Below are 17,187 nucleotides of genomic sequence, written 5' to 3' on the forward strand. Positions count from 1 at the left end.
TACAGGCCGTGCATATGAAAAATACAAGAGAATGTTGTCACTTGCAGTACTTCAACCTGTACGTGCTAAAATTATTAAATATTGCTCTAGGCAGAGAATTAGATCAGCGATCTGCCAGTATACAGTTGATGTCCCATGTGGAACAATGTAAAAAAAAAAAAAAAAAAAGTTAATGTAAATTGTAAAACAAAAAAGTTTAAAAAAATCACAAAATATAGAATAAATAAAGAAAAAAAATATTCCACTAAATACTTTTATGTAAAATTAAACAAAAAGTATGCAAATTTGGTATTGCTGCGTTCGTAACGACCCACCCTATAAAACTGTCCCAGTAGTTAATCCCTTCAGTGAAACACCATTGAAAAATAAAATGAGGAAAAAACTATGCTTTTTCACCATACCGCTGAATAAAACACAATCGAAAAGACGAATGTAAATACAAATGGTATCTCTGATAACATAATCTTGTCCCTCAACAAACAAGCCGCCATATAGCTCCGTCAGCAGAAAAATAGTTATAGCTCTCAGAATAAAGCGATGCAAAAATAATTCTCGTTTTTTATTGTGTAAATGCGCCAAAACATAAATAAAACTACGGTACATAAATGTGGTATCGTTGTTATCGTACTGACCTGAAGAATAAACCTGCCTAATCAATTTTACCACATGTGGAACAGCAAAAAAATTAAAAAAAGCAATTCCTGAATTACTGGTTTTTCTTCATTCTGCTTCCCAAAAATTGGAATAGAAAGCGATGAAAAAATGTCATGTGTTCGAAAATGGTACCAATAAGAACTGACTATGTCAGTCTAAATATGGAAAAATTTGGGCTATCTAAATATCGAGATCCAAAATCTAATTTTCGCAATAAAAAGCATTTTTTAGTGTGTGACAGCAGCCAAACAGAAAAAAATGCTATAAATCTTGTATCACTGGAATCGCACCGATCCAAAGTAGAAAGTCTTTTATTCACTTATACCGCACGAGGAACGGCGTAACAAATATAACCGATTCTTCACCTGTTTTCATTCTGTCTTCCAAAGATTGCAGTAAGGCTTGACTCACATTTGTACTGCGCATTAAGCTGAGCACTTACACCAGGGTTTCCATGTAAATCTCTGAAATATGTTATTCAGATGGAATAGCCGGCAGAAGATTCCCTATAATGAGGCAGATCTAGTCACTGTTGACGCCGTCTGACCTGTGATCCAGCGGTGACCGTCTTTTTAGGCATGACTAAAAGCGTGGTTCGCTACAGTTTTGTGCCCTTCTGAAAAGAAGTACAATGCTGAACAGAAGCCAGATGGAGTCCAAAGTACCTCTGCTGCCTTATTATAGTGAATGGATCTCTTAGGGGTTTCATATGAATCACGCCACTTGGAAATGTAGATGTTAACCCCTGTGTAAGTGCTTAGCGTAGCACGCCAGATAAATTTGGTCCCAAATGTTATGTTAATTGTTTCCAACAAAAGCTTCAACTCAATCCACAAGAAAGGAAGCACCCGCTCAGATATGTCATCTGTCAATGGAAATATAAGCGGCTTATAGTAGAAAGGCTCTGTAAAAGCGCAATAGCTCCTTGCACCCGAAAAGAAGTTCAACAAATTCTTTGTTCCCAAATCCAAATGTCCTCCTCCCTTCTGAGACCCAGTGTGTTTAAACCACATTTAGCGTCCACATGTTTTGCTTTTCTGTAGCGATGAAAACCACCTAATTTATGGGTGCGTGCCTCCAGAACCATGAGCTGGGCACTACAACGTACTGGGCACAACAATGTACTGCTGACTACTGGTGCCTACAACGTACTGGAAACTGCAATGGCAGATTGCAATTTTCACTTAGCAACATCCAGTCCTGCTTGTTTCTGGAAAAAAAAAAAAACCTGCAGGAGGCGTGGTGTCTACAAGTCCGTGCCATGTCCTCAAGCTACAGAGAACTGTGGGCAGGACGGAAAACGCTCCAGAGGTGCCAGGACCATCAGAGGGGCCGACATGTCAAAATCTTATCAGATAACGTCACAGCTGTCTCCTTTCTTCGTCATCAGAGAGACCCGAGATGAAGAATGGGGGGATTTATTGACAGCTTACAATCTTACTGAGAAAGTTCAGCTGTAACAAGACATGTGGCTCTGCAGGGGGACCTACTTTTTCAGCTTCAGAGAAGGAATTCACACGCCCACCAACTAGCTAGGACAGAAAGACCCCCTGCGGGCCCATACTATGCTGTCTAACTGCTTTATTCAGACAGCTAAGATTTCATAAAGAGAATATGGACTTATTGTATGTCCTGGCAACACAGCGGTTACATTTTTGATCTCTTTGGAACCGACTGAACGCCTTCAAGGGTTTCGATCCATTCTATCATGCCAGGGAGGGGAGGTAAGTAGATTGGCTAGTAAGAGTCAAATAGTAAAGATGTGTTTATTCTCAATGCGTAGCAGGTGCCTGGCCAGATCCGATGGTGCCAAATCCACCTCCCTAGGACTGTTCATTAAGGAGTTATGACCCATCTTAGGATCTGGAGTTTTTAGCTGCTAAAGGTAATGGGAGGGGATTTAGGTTCAGCACAGCAGGCAGGAGGGGAGTGACCCAAAGGAGGTAAAGGCTATTTTAAGGCCATGTGGGTCTCTCTCTGTTATGCTTGTGGTTCACTTTGGAAGTGGGTGATACGTTGAGTAACATGCTGTGAAGAACCTAGGGGCCAGTTGGCAGCCCTTGCCCCCTGCGGCCCTTCGCACACATGATCGAACATCAACCTTGTAATTGACATGATTCTTTTACTTATATCTTTTGTCCTATCACTATTGTATTTGCATATCTGACCATTATATATGTATAACCATAGTGCATTGTCTAGTGTGCCCTTAATGTGCCTAAATATATAATTTCGCTTTGGGCTTCTCTTTTATCTCGATCCACAAATCCACGCATCAGTTTCTCGGTTTAATTTTCCATGCTACCAGGGCCGGTATCTGGCCCTATATAATCACGTTAATGGACCGGGCTTATATCTAACGATGAATTGGTGACAGTCCTACTGGGCTGACCAGGCGCTGTTTCACTAGTGGTAGTGAAAGGGGCTTCTCAGCCTGCTGAGATTGTGAGCGAGTGTGGTGCCACATCAGTGACTACATGGGCCACATCCTCTCACTCACCGTGCTTCCCTGGGCTTGTGGAAACGGGAAGTATGTGTAAAACTGTACCAAGCTGACCTTGGTGTCCCCACGGGTGTGCGTAACCTCACATTGGTGAAAGTGGGAAGACCGCATTACGTAATTCGTCTGATTTATTAGTGACATCAGGCCAGGTGGCGAGGTGCGGGTTCATTACATGTGATGGCACCTGTGGGATTCAGCGTGATCTCTCCGGTGCCATGCTTCACACCTGAGATGTCATCTTCTGCAAGTTTTAGCTTTACAAATTTTCTGTTGGGCAGAGGGTTCCATATCGGCATTCATCTGAAAGGCTCACAGAATAGAGTGGCAGACTTTCTCAGCAGAGAAACAGTATGGTCCTCAGAATGAAATCTAAATACAGCCGTGCTTCAAAAGCTAACATGGCTTTGGGGTGTTCCACGAATAGACACGTTTGCGTTCCGGAAAAATGCAAAGATGACGAGCTTCTTTTCCCTGAACCCGGTGTAACAGGCCGGATTAACCCCCCCGCCCAGAATATACCCGGGTTACAATGGCCTAGGCCAGATTTTTCCCCCAGGTATATTCTGGCCTAGGCCAAACTATGCCCCAGGGTACAAATTGGCCTAGGCCAGATTATACCCCTCTGGGTCCGAATATACCCTAGCTGCTGTAGATCAGATTTTTCAGGCTTTTGAGAGTCATTGAGTGATATACTCAATAACGGGGCCCCAGGCAGCCCACAAGGGACCCAGGCAGTGCAGAGAGGCGCCAGGCAGCACACGGGTTGGGAGAGACAGCGAACAGGGCCCCATGCAGCACATGAGGGCCCCAGGCAGCACACAAGGGCCCCAGGCAGCACACAGGGGCCCCAAGCAGCACACGGGAGCCCCAGGCAGCACACAGGGGCCCCAGGCAGCACATGGGGCAGAGACAGCAAACTGGGTCCCAGGCAGCACACGGGGCCCCAGGCAGCACACGAGTTGGCATAGACAGCGAATGGGGCCCCAGGCAGCACATGGGGCCCCAGGCAGCACATGGGGCCCCAGGCAGGACACAGGGCCCCAGGCAGCAAATGGGGGCCCCAGGTAGCACACATGGGGCAGAGACAGTGAATGGGCCCCAGGCAGCACGGGGCCTCAGGAAGCGCACAGGGCCCCCAGGCAGCGCAGAGGGCCCAAGGCAGCGTACAGGGGCCCCTGGCAGCGCACAGGGGCCCCAGGCAGCGCACAGCAGGCAGAGACAGCACGCAAGGGGGGAAAGAGACAGCTTGCAGGGCCCATGTGCACTGTCTCTGCCCCCTGTGCTCTGTCTCTGCCTCACTTTGTGCTGTCCTGGACCCCCTGTTCACTGCTTGGGAGCCCCTGTGCCATGTCTTGGGCCCCTTGCGCTGTCTCGGGCCCCATGCGCTGTTTCTGCCTCCCTGTGCGCTGACGGGGCCCCGTTATTAAGTATATCTCTCAATGGTTCTCAAAAGCGTGAAAAATATGACCTACAGCAGTTGGGGTATATTCTGGCCCAGAGGGGTATAAACTGGCCTAGGCCAATTTATACCCCGGGGAATAGTTTGGCCTAGGCCAGAATATTTCCGGGATATAATCTGACCTAGGCCACTTTAACCCCGGGTATATTCTGCACAGGGGGTTTAATCTGGCCTGTTACACCAGAAGACAATCCAGATGGGGTGGACGCCTTATCTCATAATTGGAAAAAGGATCTGTTATATACCTTCCCGTCTTTTCCGTTGATCCCAAGGGTCTTGACAAAGATTCAGGAAGATAGGGTTATGGTAATACTGACTGCCCCCTTGTGGCCAAAAAGGAGTTGGATCCCTGTTTTAAGTCAGATGGCTCTGGAAGATCCGATTTCCCTTCCAATGAGAAACAACCTTCTCTCTGGAGGTTCTCTCCTTCGTCACAATATAGAATTATTACATCTAACAGCTTCGATCCTGTGAGGCAGATCCTAATGTCTCAAGGTCTGTCAGATCTGGTGATCATGGCGATGCAGGCGAGCAGGAAACCAGTGACTTCAGCTTGTAATACGAAAATCTTGAAAACATTCTGCTCACTATATGGGGAGATATCTCCTGCCCGGACATCCCAAGTATCCTGGATTTCTTACAACTATGTTTCAAGAAAGGTCTGAGGTCAAGTACGCTAAGAGTCCAGATTTCAGCATTGAGGATCTATTTTGACTATCCATTGGCGAACCATCCCTTGGTCGCTAGATTTTCTTAAGCAATTAGCAGATTGAGACCAACAATTAGGAGATAAATTCCACCGTGGTATTTAAACATAGTACTAAATGCACTATTTAAGCTTCCTTATGAACCCCAGAAGGACATTAGTATCAAAATGCTTTCCCTGAAGACAAGTTTCTTCTTCTGCCCTCACTTTGGCAAAAAGAGTAGGGGAAATTCAGGCCCTGTATGTTAGAGATCCTTATCTATACCTACTGGAAGATTGTATCGTACTTAGATTAGACCCAACATTTCTTCAGAAAGTGATGTCTAGTGCCACCTTGAATCAGTAGATTATCCTACCCTCCTTTTGCCATTGTCGAAAAACCCAGAAGGAACTAATGTTTCATTCACTGGATGTAAGATAGATAGTTCTACAGTATGTGGAGGATACCAAAGGTTGGAGGCAGGACTCAAACCTCGTCTTGCAATTTACGGGGAAAAATAAAGGTCAGCCTAACAGACCACTGCGCTCTGCAAATGACTTTCGATTAACCTCTGCACTAATCCGTACCTCCCACTCCCGACTCCAAGACTTCTCCCGTGCTGCGCCAATCCTCTGGAATGCTCTACCCCAAGATATTAGGACCATCCATAATTTGCATAGTTTTAGGCGCTCGCTCAAAACACATTTGTTCAGATCGACCCATCACGTTCACTAATCAAAGTTATGTTATGTTTGTGTGTGTGTAGCCCATTCACTATCCCCATCTATTCCCCAACCCCTGAAGATGGCTGGACCATGATTGTAAATACATCATTGTAAATACACACCTGTACTTTGCATCTCCCCCACCTCATTGTAGATTGTAAGCTCTCACGAGCAGGGTCGTCTTATTTTGCTTTAATTATTGTATTGTTAACGTTGTTACTTATGACTTTTGTGTTTGAAACTGTTAAACTGTAAAGCGCTCCGGAATATGTTGGCGCTATATAAATAAAGATTATTATTAAAGGCAACACTGGCCAGATAGATCATAATTTTCCTGCTATACACCTCAGAAGGGAAAGCACCACCGGAGGTGTTAGTGTGCATTCAATGAGGGCGATCTCTTCGTGGGCTGAACGGGCAGGATTTGTAGGGTCGTAACCTGGTTCGGCCTGAATACCTTTTGTAGACATTACAAGCTGGATGTGTTGTCTGGGCAACTGATGGCCTGTGGAAGGAAAGTCCTTCGGGCAGTAGTCCCTCCCTAAAATGCATCCATTTGGTATTTATCCTGATGTTATGTCATGAGGGACGTCCTCGAAAGTAGGAATTAGTCCTACTGGTAATTGTATTTCCAGAAGTCCATCATGCATCACCTTTACATTCCCTCATGTGTTTCCTGTCCCTAGAGGATGAGAAAGACTACCTCCTGGTGTGCTGTCATGATGGACTCCTGGAAATACAATTACCGGTAGGACTAATTCCTACTTTACAGAAGAAATGTCAAGGCTACAAAAAGATCAGTAAAGCTTTATGTATCAATAAAAGTGCTATAGCAAAAAATATACAAATATTTAACAAAGATGGAATTGCAACCATCTCACTGAGACGTCCAGGCCAACCTTGGAAGTTAACACCTAAACAAAAGCCTTTTATGTTGAGAAGGATTGAAGAAAATTGACATGCAAATTCACTGCAGTTCACTAAAGAGATAGAAAGTCAAAACAGGGTGAGTTTTAACTGTGGCACTGTATGGTGTACACTACAGAAGAATGGCATCAATTGGTGTCATCCACAAAAGAAGCCTTTCCTAAAGCTTATACACGAAAAAGCATTCCTGTAATTTTCCAGGGCCAACACTGAAAAATATGAAGACTGCTGGGGACTTTTTACTCTGGTGTGATGAGACCAAGATAAATGTTTTTTGAACTGATGGCTTCAAAACTGTATGGCATCACAAAAGTAAGGAGTTCAGACAAAAATGCATGGTGCCTACAATGAAACATGGTGGTGGCAGTGTCCTTATGTGGTGCTGCATGAATGCTGCTGGTGTCATAGAGCTACATTTCATTGATGATTTCATATATTCATAGATTTACTGTTCCATATTGAAAGAGAAGGAACTATCATCACTCCATGCCTTTGTTAGATTTTCTCTTTTTCAACATAACAATGATCCAAAACACACACCTAAGGCCAGTGTTGCACTTTTGCAGTACAGTGTGAAAGTGATTATTTGGCCAAGTATGTCTCCTGATCTGAATCCAATTGAACATCTACGGAAAATTCTGAAGAGGCAAGTTAAGCATCACTCTCCATCTAGCATCAAGGCTCTAAAAGACGTCATTCTTGAAGAATAAAAAAAAGATAGTTGTTGGAATATGTCCCCACCTTGTTCATTCCTAGAAAACTTAGAATTCATACAAAGAACTAGATGTTGTAATTATTTGTTGATTGTATTCATTTTTGCATCAACTAATTTGAGTAAAATTGAAGATGTTGTAATGAAATTTATGTTTTTGACCTTACTTTCATGTTATAGGTTATAAAAATGTTCTATGATGAAACTCAAGTCTTGGCAAAATTTTGAAAAAAATGTTCTTGTGTTCAGTGAGATATTGATTGAAATCTTACTTTTCACAGGGGGTGTACTCATTTTAGCTAAGCCTTGAATGTATTTATTGTTTATGGTATTATATACACTCCTAAAGGGGTTGTCCGGTTCTAAGCTGCAAGTCTGCAATCATAGTATGTGACTGCAGACTTGTGAATCATCACATCGCAGTCACTACTGTGAGGATTCTCCAGTGTGTGTGTTGTGGTTACATGACTTCAACTATGTGATTTGCATATTTCCAGCCACATTCCAACTAGACAGTTTTCGTCCTCGCTCAATACACTTGCATTGAGAGAGGCCGTGCCCATCTAGTCGACATGTATGCAAATCACACACTTGCGGTCACACGTTCGCCACTCCCAGCATCGGAGAATCCTCTTAGTGCGCAGTCTCTAGTGACATCAAATGAATACAGACAGATTGTTTAACAAACAGGAAATCCCTGCATGTGTCGCGGCTGTTGAACGGTCGCGAGACATGCAGCTGTGGGAACTCGAAAATATTTTTTGAGCATGCTGAAGACACTCGGTTAGCACCCGAGCATGCTGGGATAACACCTTATGGGATCACGTTTGCTCGTCACTAGTGAAAGTACCAAATATGTTTTATTTTTATTGAAGGAAGCCAAAATGTAATTTTAGTTTTTTCTTGTATGTTTTTGTAAACTTTTTAAAATATTTTTCACTATATTTTCTCATAAGGTTCTTGAATCTTTGGTCATATTATATACTGCAGAACCATAGTTTTATTATATGTAATGTAAATCCCATCTCTTTTGAAGCTCAGCATATAGTTGGGCTTCAGAGTAAAGGTACCGTCACACTCAGCAACTTTACAACGAGAACGACAACGATCCGTGACGTTGCAGCGTCCTGGATAGCGATCTCGTTGTGTTTGACACGCAGCAGCGATTAGGATCCCGCTGTGCCATCACTGGTCGGAGCTAGAAGTCCAGAACTTTATTTGGTCGTCAGGTCGGCGTGATTCGTCATGTTTGACATAAAAAGCAACGATGCCAGAAATGTTTTACATGGAGCGAGAACGATAAGTGAGTTGCCGTTACGTCACTGGATCGCTCCTGCATCGTTCTGGAGTTACTGTGTTTGACGTCTCTACAGCGACCTAAACAGCGACGCTCCAGCGATCGGCTCGTTGTCTATATCGCTGCAGCGTCGCTGAGTGTGACGGTACCTTAAGACCAAGTTGGCTGCGACGGGGGCCTTCAACAGGCCCCCCAGCTATCATAGTTGCACTTTACCCCCCACCATGATGTGTTCACTCACATTGGCTGAAATGTTACGTAAATGCAGCTATCAGCAACTGATAGCAGCATCAAAATGGGTAATAGCCACAGCCATAATCAACTTGTAGAGGCAAATGCTGGCCATTTAATATAGCCGGCATTAGCTTCTTGTGGAGTGAGCTGAGCACCTGAGCCCCTCAACGTGCAGTCTCACCAGCATGGGTGTGCAGTTACATTCATATACGTAAAGATGGTTAATGCTTTTGTAAGAAATGTTCTGCCACACTGAATGCACTTTGGTATACAAATCCTGAAGGTCCACTGTTAACAGTTTCCTTTGCAATCGGCGACCAATGACTTTACCATTATGCTCAGTTGGAGACAAGTCCGGATACACTGCTGGCTATGGTAATACATTTAGGCAACGCAGGCTGCTCAGAGTGCACAAGCAACAGGCATTCTGGCATTGTCGTGTTGAAAAACAACTCCTGTCACACTTTGGAGAAATGTCTGTACCACTGATTCCACTATTGATGAATTCTGTGCAGCGATTGAAATTGGATGTCTTATACCAAGCCAAAGACCTCAAATAATGTCTACACCAACCATCAGCAGGCATTTGCACAACATTGGGCTATAAGCCAGATGATATGCAGCTACAGGTGTTCCGTTAACTAAAAGATTATCATGGTGCAGAACAAGACACCAATGAAGGCTAGAATGGAGGTCTATTCTCTTTAATGATGGAAGTCCTGCTTTTGTCTTGATGCAATGACCACCATAGATTGACCTGGAGACCACATGGGCAACACCATAAAAAGGCCTTCACAAGGGAACGTTGCACCTGTCCTACTCCACGGATTATGGTGTAAGATGGTAAAATGTTCTGCAGCCGGTCTCCTCTGGTCTTGGAACCAGTAGTATGGCCATTTCTCCAAAGTGTCCTAAGAGCCTTTTTTCAACATGACAATGTCAGGCCGAATGTTTCTCAAGCTGCGGTGAGTAGCCTGCACAGCTTCATCATGCTATAGTGGCCTGTAGCATCTCCAGCCTTGTCTCCTTATTCCTCAGGCAATCATTAATTAATTATGTAATTTCCATAATTGCACGACTTTTCTTTCTTTGTGTTGCAATTTCAATGTTGAGGTGTATATTACTGCAGGCCTGAACAAATCTTGTCTAGTCAATCGACTCTAGGAGCCCTTTCCTAAAAGTAAGCCAGCAACAATCATCTTCTCCACTGTTTACTGAAAAGATAAAAAAAACATTCTAAGGACATCTGCAAGATGCTTTTCCTTCATTGCGCCCAAATCAAACTAGTGTGGGCAGCAGCCAATGAACATTATTATATTTGAGATTAAAGTCTGGAATGGAGCAGGAATAGTATTCTTGAATTATTTATTTTGCCAGACACATATAATGCTTTAGAAAAATACATCTTCCTCTCCTGCAGTCCTAATTTCTTGAGCTAAAACAGGTAATACTTGGCATATATTTTCTGTGTAATAGAAAAATAAAGGAAAATGAGAAATCTAACAGTGCCATCCTCATTAAATCTTCAGGGTAAACCCATTTATCTTTATCTGCCTACACATTTTGCAGGAGTTTTCTGTTTACTTATCCACCTACCTCTATGCTGTGCTCTTGAAATGTTCGTGCATTGAAATGACGCTTTCTTTATTTTTAATTTTGTTTAGCAGATTTCCGGTGCTATTGTAAAGTTTTTGATATTCGTATTTCCAACATGTTTTTAAGTCTTTGATAACGCTGATTTTTAGTAATTTGACATAAAATAATAATTTGGTTCAGAAAAATGCTGATATTCTCCCATTTTCAATTCAGCCACTGCCTTGTTCACAGTACTCCAAAGGTAGTCGTGTCTTGTTCACATAGTGCAGATATGTAGCAGACATTTTTTTCAACCAAACTCAATTTCGAATCCCCCCAAAAATGTTGGAGAAATCTTTTGCTTAAAGGGAAGGTACCGCGTTTGTAGGTAATTAATAAATCACTGTAATGTAGCATAACATGCTGCTATAAGCAAGTTTGAAATGCATGTGAAACAGATTTCATGTGTTATACGAGTTTAAAGAATGCACTGGGGGCTGACATCTTGGTTTTGCAGCAGTAGCAGGGCACTATCAGTGTCAGATTACGGCACCCCATGGACATAGGAGACAATAGACTGGTGCTGACCCTATCTCTAACATTGTAGCAGCATTAGCAGTGAGCTGGGCACGCCTCTGTGGGCTGCACAACTCACTGCTGTAGGTGTGACTAGCTGCCATTTTATTATAGCCCTGTGCTATGTGCCGAGCTCCACTTACTCTCTATCGCAGGACAGAAGAAGCGCTCACTGGAGCCGGAGGATGGAGAGTGGGGAGTGCAGGTGATTTACCTCCCTGCTTCTCTGTACTCCAGGCAGGCACATCCTGGGCAGACATCCTCTGCTCCTCACAAGCTTCTCCTGCTGTGTCTCCCCCTCACACACAGTCCCTGTGATCTCTGGTAAGCTGCACTCACAGCCTGCAGAGAGGGAGGTGACACCTGGAGAGAGAGCAGGGCAGCTGACAGGACAGGGATTAAGGTGGGGGAAGGGAAATGGCAAGAATGTTATTCACAAAAAATTCTGCTGAGTCTACTGTGTTCTGCTCCTCTGTAAACAAGCTGTGCCTCTGATGCAGTAACTGCCCGTGATAGCAGGTCACAGGGCAGTCACACACAAAATGGTGCTGCCCTGTGATGCTGCTCTTCATTCTGCCCCAGGGGTATTAGACCACCCAAAAGGGGAGGGAAATGGTGATGTCAGCAGTTACTGCCCCAATTTTGCTGCTAACAGTAAAGCTGCTAAATCTTACTATAGCTGCTTGAGGTCTAAAACAGAAAATGCTCCCCCTAGTGGTAAATATGTATATTTGTAGAAAAATATATAATATTTTTCATATAGAAATGTTTGCAAACAGTGCAAACATAGCATTAATACATTTTAATTACTATTTTAAGCTTAATTTAACAAAAAAACAAAATACAAGAAAACTGGTGGCACCTTCCCTTTAAGGCAAAATTCAAACATCATGCACTATGCAAAACATCAGGATTTTTGCACATAACCATATTATGGATATTGTGACAGGGTCACTGGCACAGTGTATGAGGGGAGATATGTGTCACTGCGTATAATGGTGTCAGTGATGTGAAACTAGGATATGTTTACTCAGCACACCACGTTTGAGGGGTTGACAAACTCAACTGCTTCACAAGGTAGACACAGGAACGGTTTTGGTAGTAGATCACCTGCTGGTTTTATTATGGACAGCATAGAACCTTAGCAAGGTTCAGCAAAATAAACAGAGCCTTTCTGGCGTAACGGTAAAGCAAAACAAAGATACAGTCCAAAAGAGTCCTTTCCCTGCAGGATTCACCCGCAGGTTGCACTCAATGGCTTCAGCTCCTCCTGGAGCCACGTTGGAGTTCCTCCTCTCCCAAAACACAACCCCCGCTGACTCTCATTTCCAGCTATTTAACCTAACCATGTGATGATCACATGACCGTGACATCTTCTCAGGGCCTGTCAGTACACAAGCTGTTGTCTGCTCTGCAGGAGGAGATATGGTGAGCACCCGCCCACTCACTCTATGGGTGCCCACCTAAAACCAGCCCATGTAAGCAACTCTAGTTTATCCCTCTCAACACGTAGTGTGCTGGGGGAAACTTATCCTGGTTTCACATCACTGACGCCATTATGTGCAGTGACACATATCTCCCCTCATACATTATGCCAGTGACCCTGTCACAATATGTATTGTACACATCCATAATATAGGAACCCATCGCAATCTATGATCCATACAATACTTAACCATGCTTTGGCTTTCATATCAATAGTATGAGAAAAAAATGGAAATTTGGTGTTATCGTCATGTAGTGAACTATGGACTCTCTACAAGAGGCTTATGATGCCCAGAATGAGGACAGCATGAGTAACACATGATACATGCCCTGTAAATAACTTTTTTTTTTTTTCTGGTTAGGAGCACCAGGTCGTGCAGCTATGCCTCAGCCGGGGAACACAGCAGCATTTCGAGCAGCCCTGTGGACTAATATGGAGAAACTAATGGATCAGATTTACGCAGCCTGTGTCCAGGTAACACAACGACTACAATGTTACTGACAGACATGATACAGAACATGTCCTAACATACTACTTGCATTACAGGTGCAGCATCTCCAAAAGGTTTTGACAAAGAAAAGAGACCCTGTGTCCCATGTTTGTTTTATTGATGAAATTGCAAAGGTGAGTATGAACTTCAGTCTTCAGTTAAGTAGAACTGTGTACAGAAAAAAAACGCTTTATATCAAATCTGAATGCTGCAATTATTATGGTGTGAAATAAAAACAAATCACAACTTCTGCCAAATCTGAAGTTAACCGAAGGCTTTGAATTAAACGTCTCTTCCGTTTGGGATTTCATGTTGCACACAAATAATCTGACAATGTAGGGACTGCAATTTTATGTGACCTTGTGACAAAATTCGATTTTAAAATTTGAGCCTAAATTTGTATTAAAGTGAATCTGTCAGCAGGTTTTTGCTATGTATTCTGAATACAGCAGAAGATTGAGGCTGAAACACATAATTCAGGGATGTGTCATTTGTCAAAGTGTGTTGTAATTTACTAACTGTGAAGGATTGATTACTAAGAGATTAACATAGCTAACAACTAAGTAGCTCACAGTCTGTGGACATTGTACACAGAGAGCCTGGTGTAGGTGGGGTTAGATGTTGTGTGGGTGGGGCTAGCTTTCTCAGCTCTGCTTCATTGCTAAATCTAAAAGCTCTGATTGTGTGAGAATAGCTGCACTCAGTAATCTAAGTGATACATTGTTGGATTCAGCTACTCTTTACCTATGTCATGCTGATCTCAGATGATGTAGAAAAAACCTGCTGCCCGACATGCACAGGCAATCCCCGCATGTTTGAGGCTGTCTTAACAGAAAAAATTGGATCCCATACAGATCAATCATATAGCATCCAATTTTTACAGATACTTTGCAATTCTTTAACTTAGGAATCTGTATTTGATTTTGACAATACAATACAGATGTAAAATCGTCTGTTTTTTTTTTTTTATAAAAATTAGACTTGTTCTTACCACTTACCACCATTATGACAGTAAAAAACTTTGCAGCTGAAATAAGAATGTATGTGGTATGTCCACTTCAAATTTTTTGTTCAGCTGGATTATGTAGTTAAAAAGACATCTTCAGTTTTACAGCCAAATTTATTTTCTGGAAGGCACCCAAAATAAAAGATAAGCGATTTTTCAAATATTTTTGATTAAGTAAAAAATAAATCCTACACTCTTGCTTACTCAGCTCCACTGCAGACTTGTGTCTTCATTTACACAAATTGTGGGGGAGAATTTATCATGAGTGAACCTTTTCAGTAAGTTTAGCTGAACGCGGTGTTGCTTTCAGTTGTGCCAAATTGCACAACGTTTGATGAATTTGGTGCATCTTTAAGTCTAACAGTGAACATTCTGGATCTGATTCATCATAGCTTTCACTCCAGAATTATGGTGTGAAAGCTTTGAAAAGTCAGAAAATTTAGGAACTCTGGTTGCAAATAAATTTAGCGATTTTCGGTGTCTTCATGACATTTTGTCTGAGCTGGGACCGTGGCGTGGTGGGGAGTAACTCCACAGCTCTTCTTATTCATGACTAGCTGTGGCGTTCCCTACTCAAGATATCTTATTCCAGTACCTGACTAAACTGTAATTTCTGGTGTAGTGAACAGAGGCTCATGCCACTCATCAGACGCTCCAGATTAATGAAGAAGTGTGCACCTCTTCATGAATCAGGAGTGTCTGACTTACACACGTCCCCTCCTCAAGACCTCATGAACATTTCCTTCTTGATGAATCAGGCCCTCTGTCTATAGTATCCCATGGTTCAATCTGAGTTTTATGTAGTTTAGTTCCCATTTTTGACCTTCCTAGACTTCTTTTACACTTACTGTTTTTTTTGCGGCCCGTTATTGCGGGCCATATTGCCACAATTTTCATGTTCTGCCGCAATAATGGACAACAATAAAACTTGCGGATCGCCGTGTTTCGGGTTCCCAATACTATAGCAAAAGTATTGGGAATAAAACGGCGTTCCGCAAAATCGGAAGGCACAGGGGCCCGTGTCCATAAGCCGTGAAATATATCGAGCAAGCTCGATATTTTTTCACGGCGGTCCAACCTCCTGCTCAAAACAGGATTCACTAAGTCATCCCGGACAGATGTCTGTCCAGCCTCTGTTTGAAAACTTCCATGGAAGGAGAACTCGCCACCTCTCGTGGCAGCCTGTTCCACTCATTGATCACCCTGTCAAAAAAAAATTCTAATATCTAATCTGTGTCTCCTCCCATTCAGTTTCATTCCATTGCTTCTACTCTTTCCTTGTGCAAATGAGAATAAAGCTTATTATTATTTATTATTATAGCGCCATTTATTCCATGGCGCTTTACATGTGAGGAGGGGTATACATAATAAAAACAAGTACAATAATCTTAAACAATACAAGTCATGACTGGTACAGTAGGAGAGAGAACCCTGCCCGTGAGGGCTCACAATCCACAACGGATGGTTGAGGATACAATAGGTGAAGGTAGAGATGGTCATGCAGCGGTTTGGTCGATCGGTGGTTATTGCAGGTTGTAGGCTTGTCGAAAGAGGTAAGTCTTCAGATTCTTTTTGAAGGTTTCGATGGTAGGTGAGAATCTGATATGTTGTAGTAGAGAGTTCCAGAGTAGGGGTGATGCACGAGAGAAATCTTGTATGCGATTGTGGGAAGAGGAGATAAGAGGGGAATAGATAAGGAAGTCTTGTGAGGATCGGAGGTTGCGTGCAGGTAAGTACCGGGAGTCGAGGTCTCAGATGTATAGAGGAGACAGGTTGTGGATTCCTTTGTATGTCATGGTTAGGGTTTTGTACTGGAGTCTCTGGGCAATGGGGAGGGATTGGAGGGATGCAAGAGTGTTAGAGAGGAGGCCACAGAGCAGGAGGTTGCAGTAGTCAAGGCGGGTGATGATGAGCAGGGCTGTGGAGTCGGTAAGCCACAGCTGCGACTCCGACTCCTGGATTTTATCAGGTTCCGGCTCCGACTCAGACTCCGGCTCCAACTCCGACTCCTTCATAAATGGCCAATTCGTAACAATAAATTTACTGTTGTCAAATATTAACATCGTGCTTATTCAGTTTCTCACCATCATATAAGTAATCAGACCACTTAGAGCAAAAACTATATTTATTAGAATACAATTAGAATATAACAAATAACTTTTTTATAAACTTTTATAAACTCTTGTAAGTAAATATGCAATAAACACGGTTATGCAGTTAATAAGAAGAAATCTATACATTTGTCCTCAGAAAAAGTATTGCCTCTGTCAGATCCTCCTTCATGGATGCCCTCAAATCTGATCTAATTATTTTGAGAGCAGAGAACAACCTCTCTACACTAGGGTTGGTGGCAAAGCAGTAACCACTCGGGCAACATCTCTGACAATGTCAGGATACAGAGGAATCGCTTGTTGCACTGTTATTTTTGATGAACGGTCAAATTTCTCAATTTCTTTTAGTGCACATGAAAAATTCTGCTGAAATGTACTGGCTGTGTTCTTTGATGGGGATAACTCTTCTATGCGGGAACGCTTTGCACGGTCCTTGTGATCCAAATATTTTTCGAAATTAAATTCTGTTATTCCTCATGTACTCAAGGTTAACTGATGCAGAGTTTGTTGAAATGATATAATACTTCTTACAGTCTTCCTCTTCTGAGTAGCAGCTGTGAGATGCTTGGAAGACGCACACCAAACATCTAGTCTAGAGGAGGAGCTTTACTACTAAGAATTTACAACCCATTTTCACTTTGTTTCATACATTGTAAGTAGGGGGGTTGGGGCAGCATGAGGTTAACCAAGTATAAGATTAGATAAGGGCAGTGGAGAACAGTGATACACAAGAAGTAAGAAATGTC

At 42.8% G+C, this 17,187-nt stretch overlaps 1 protein-coding gene across 1 annotated transcript in view; it reads left to right on the forward strand.

The window, feature by feature from the left end:
* COG5 (component of oligomeric golgi complex 5) overlaps nucleotides 1-17,187 on the forward strand; it is a 477,042-nt gene that overhangs the window by 295,799 nt on the left and 164,056 nt on the right. The window contains exons 9-10 of the mRNA XM_069765057.1: nucleotides 13,196-13,308; nucleotides 13,381-13,458. Of these exons, the coding sequence (XP_069621158.1) occupies nucleotides 13,196-13,308; nucleotides 13,381-13,458 (191 nt within the window). The remainder of the gene's footprint in view (nucleotides 1-13,195; nucleotides 13,309-13,380; nucleotides 13,459-17,187) is intronic.

The sequence above is a fragment of the Ranitomeya imitator genome, chromosome 4, assembly GCF_032444005.1.
Source record: "Ranitomeya imitator isolate aRanImi1 chromosome 4, aRanImi1.pri, whole genome shotgun sequence".
NCBI classification, from domain to species: domain Eukaryota; kingdom Metazoa; phylum Chordata; class Amphibia; order Anura; family Dendrobatidae; genus Ranitomeya; species Ranitomeya imitator.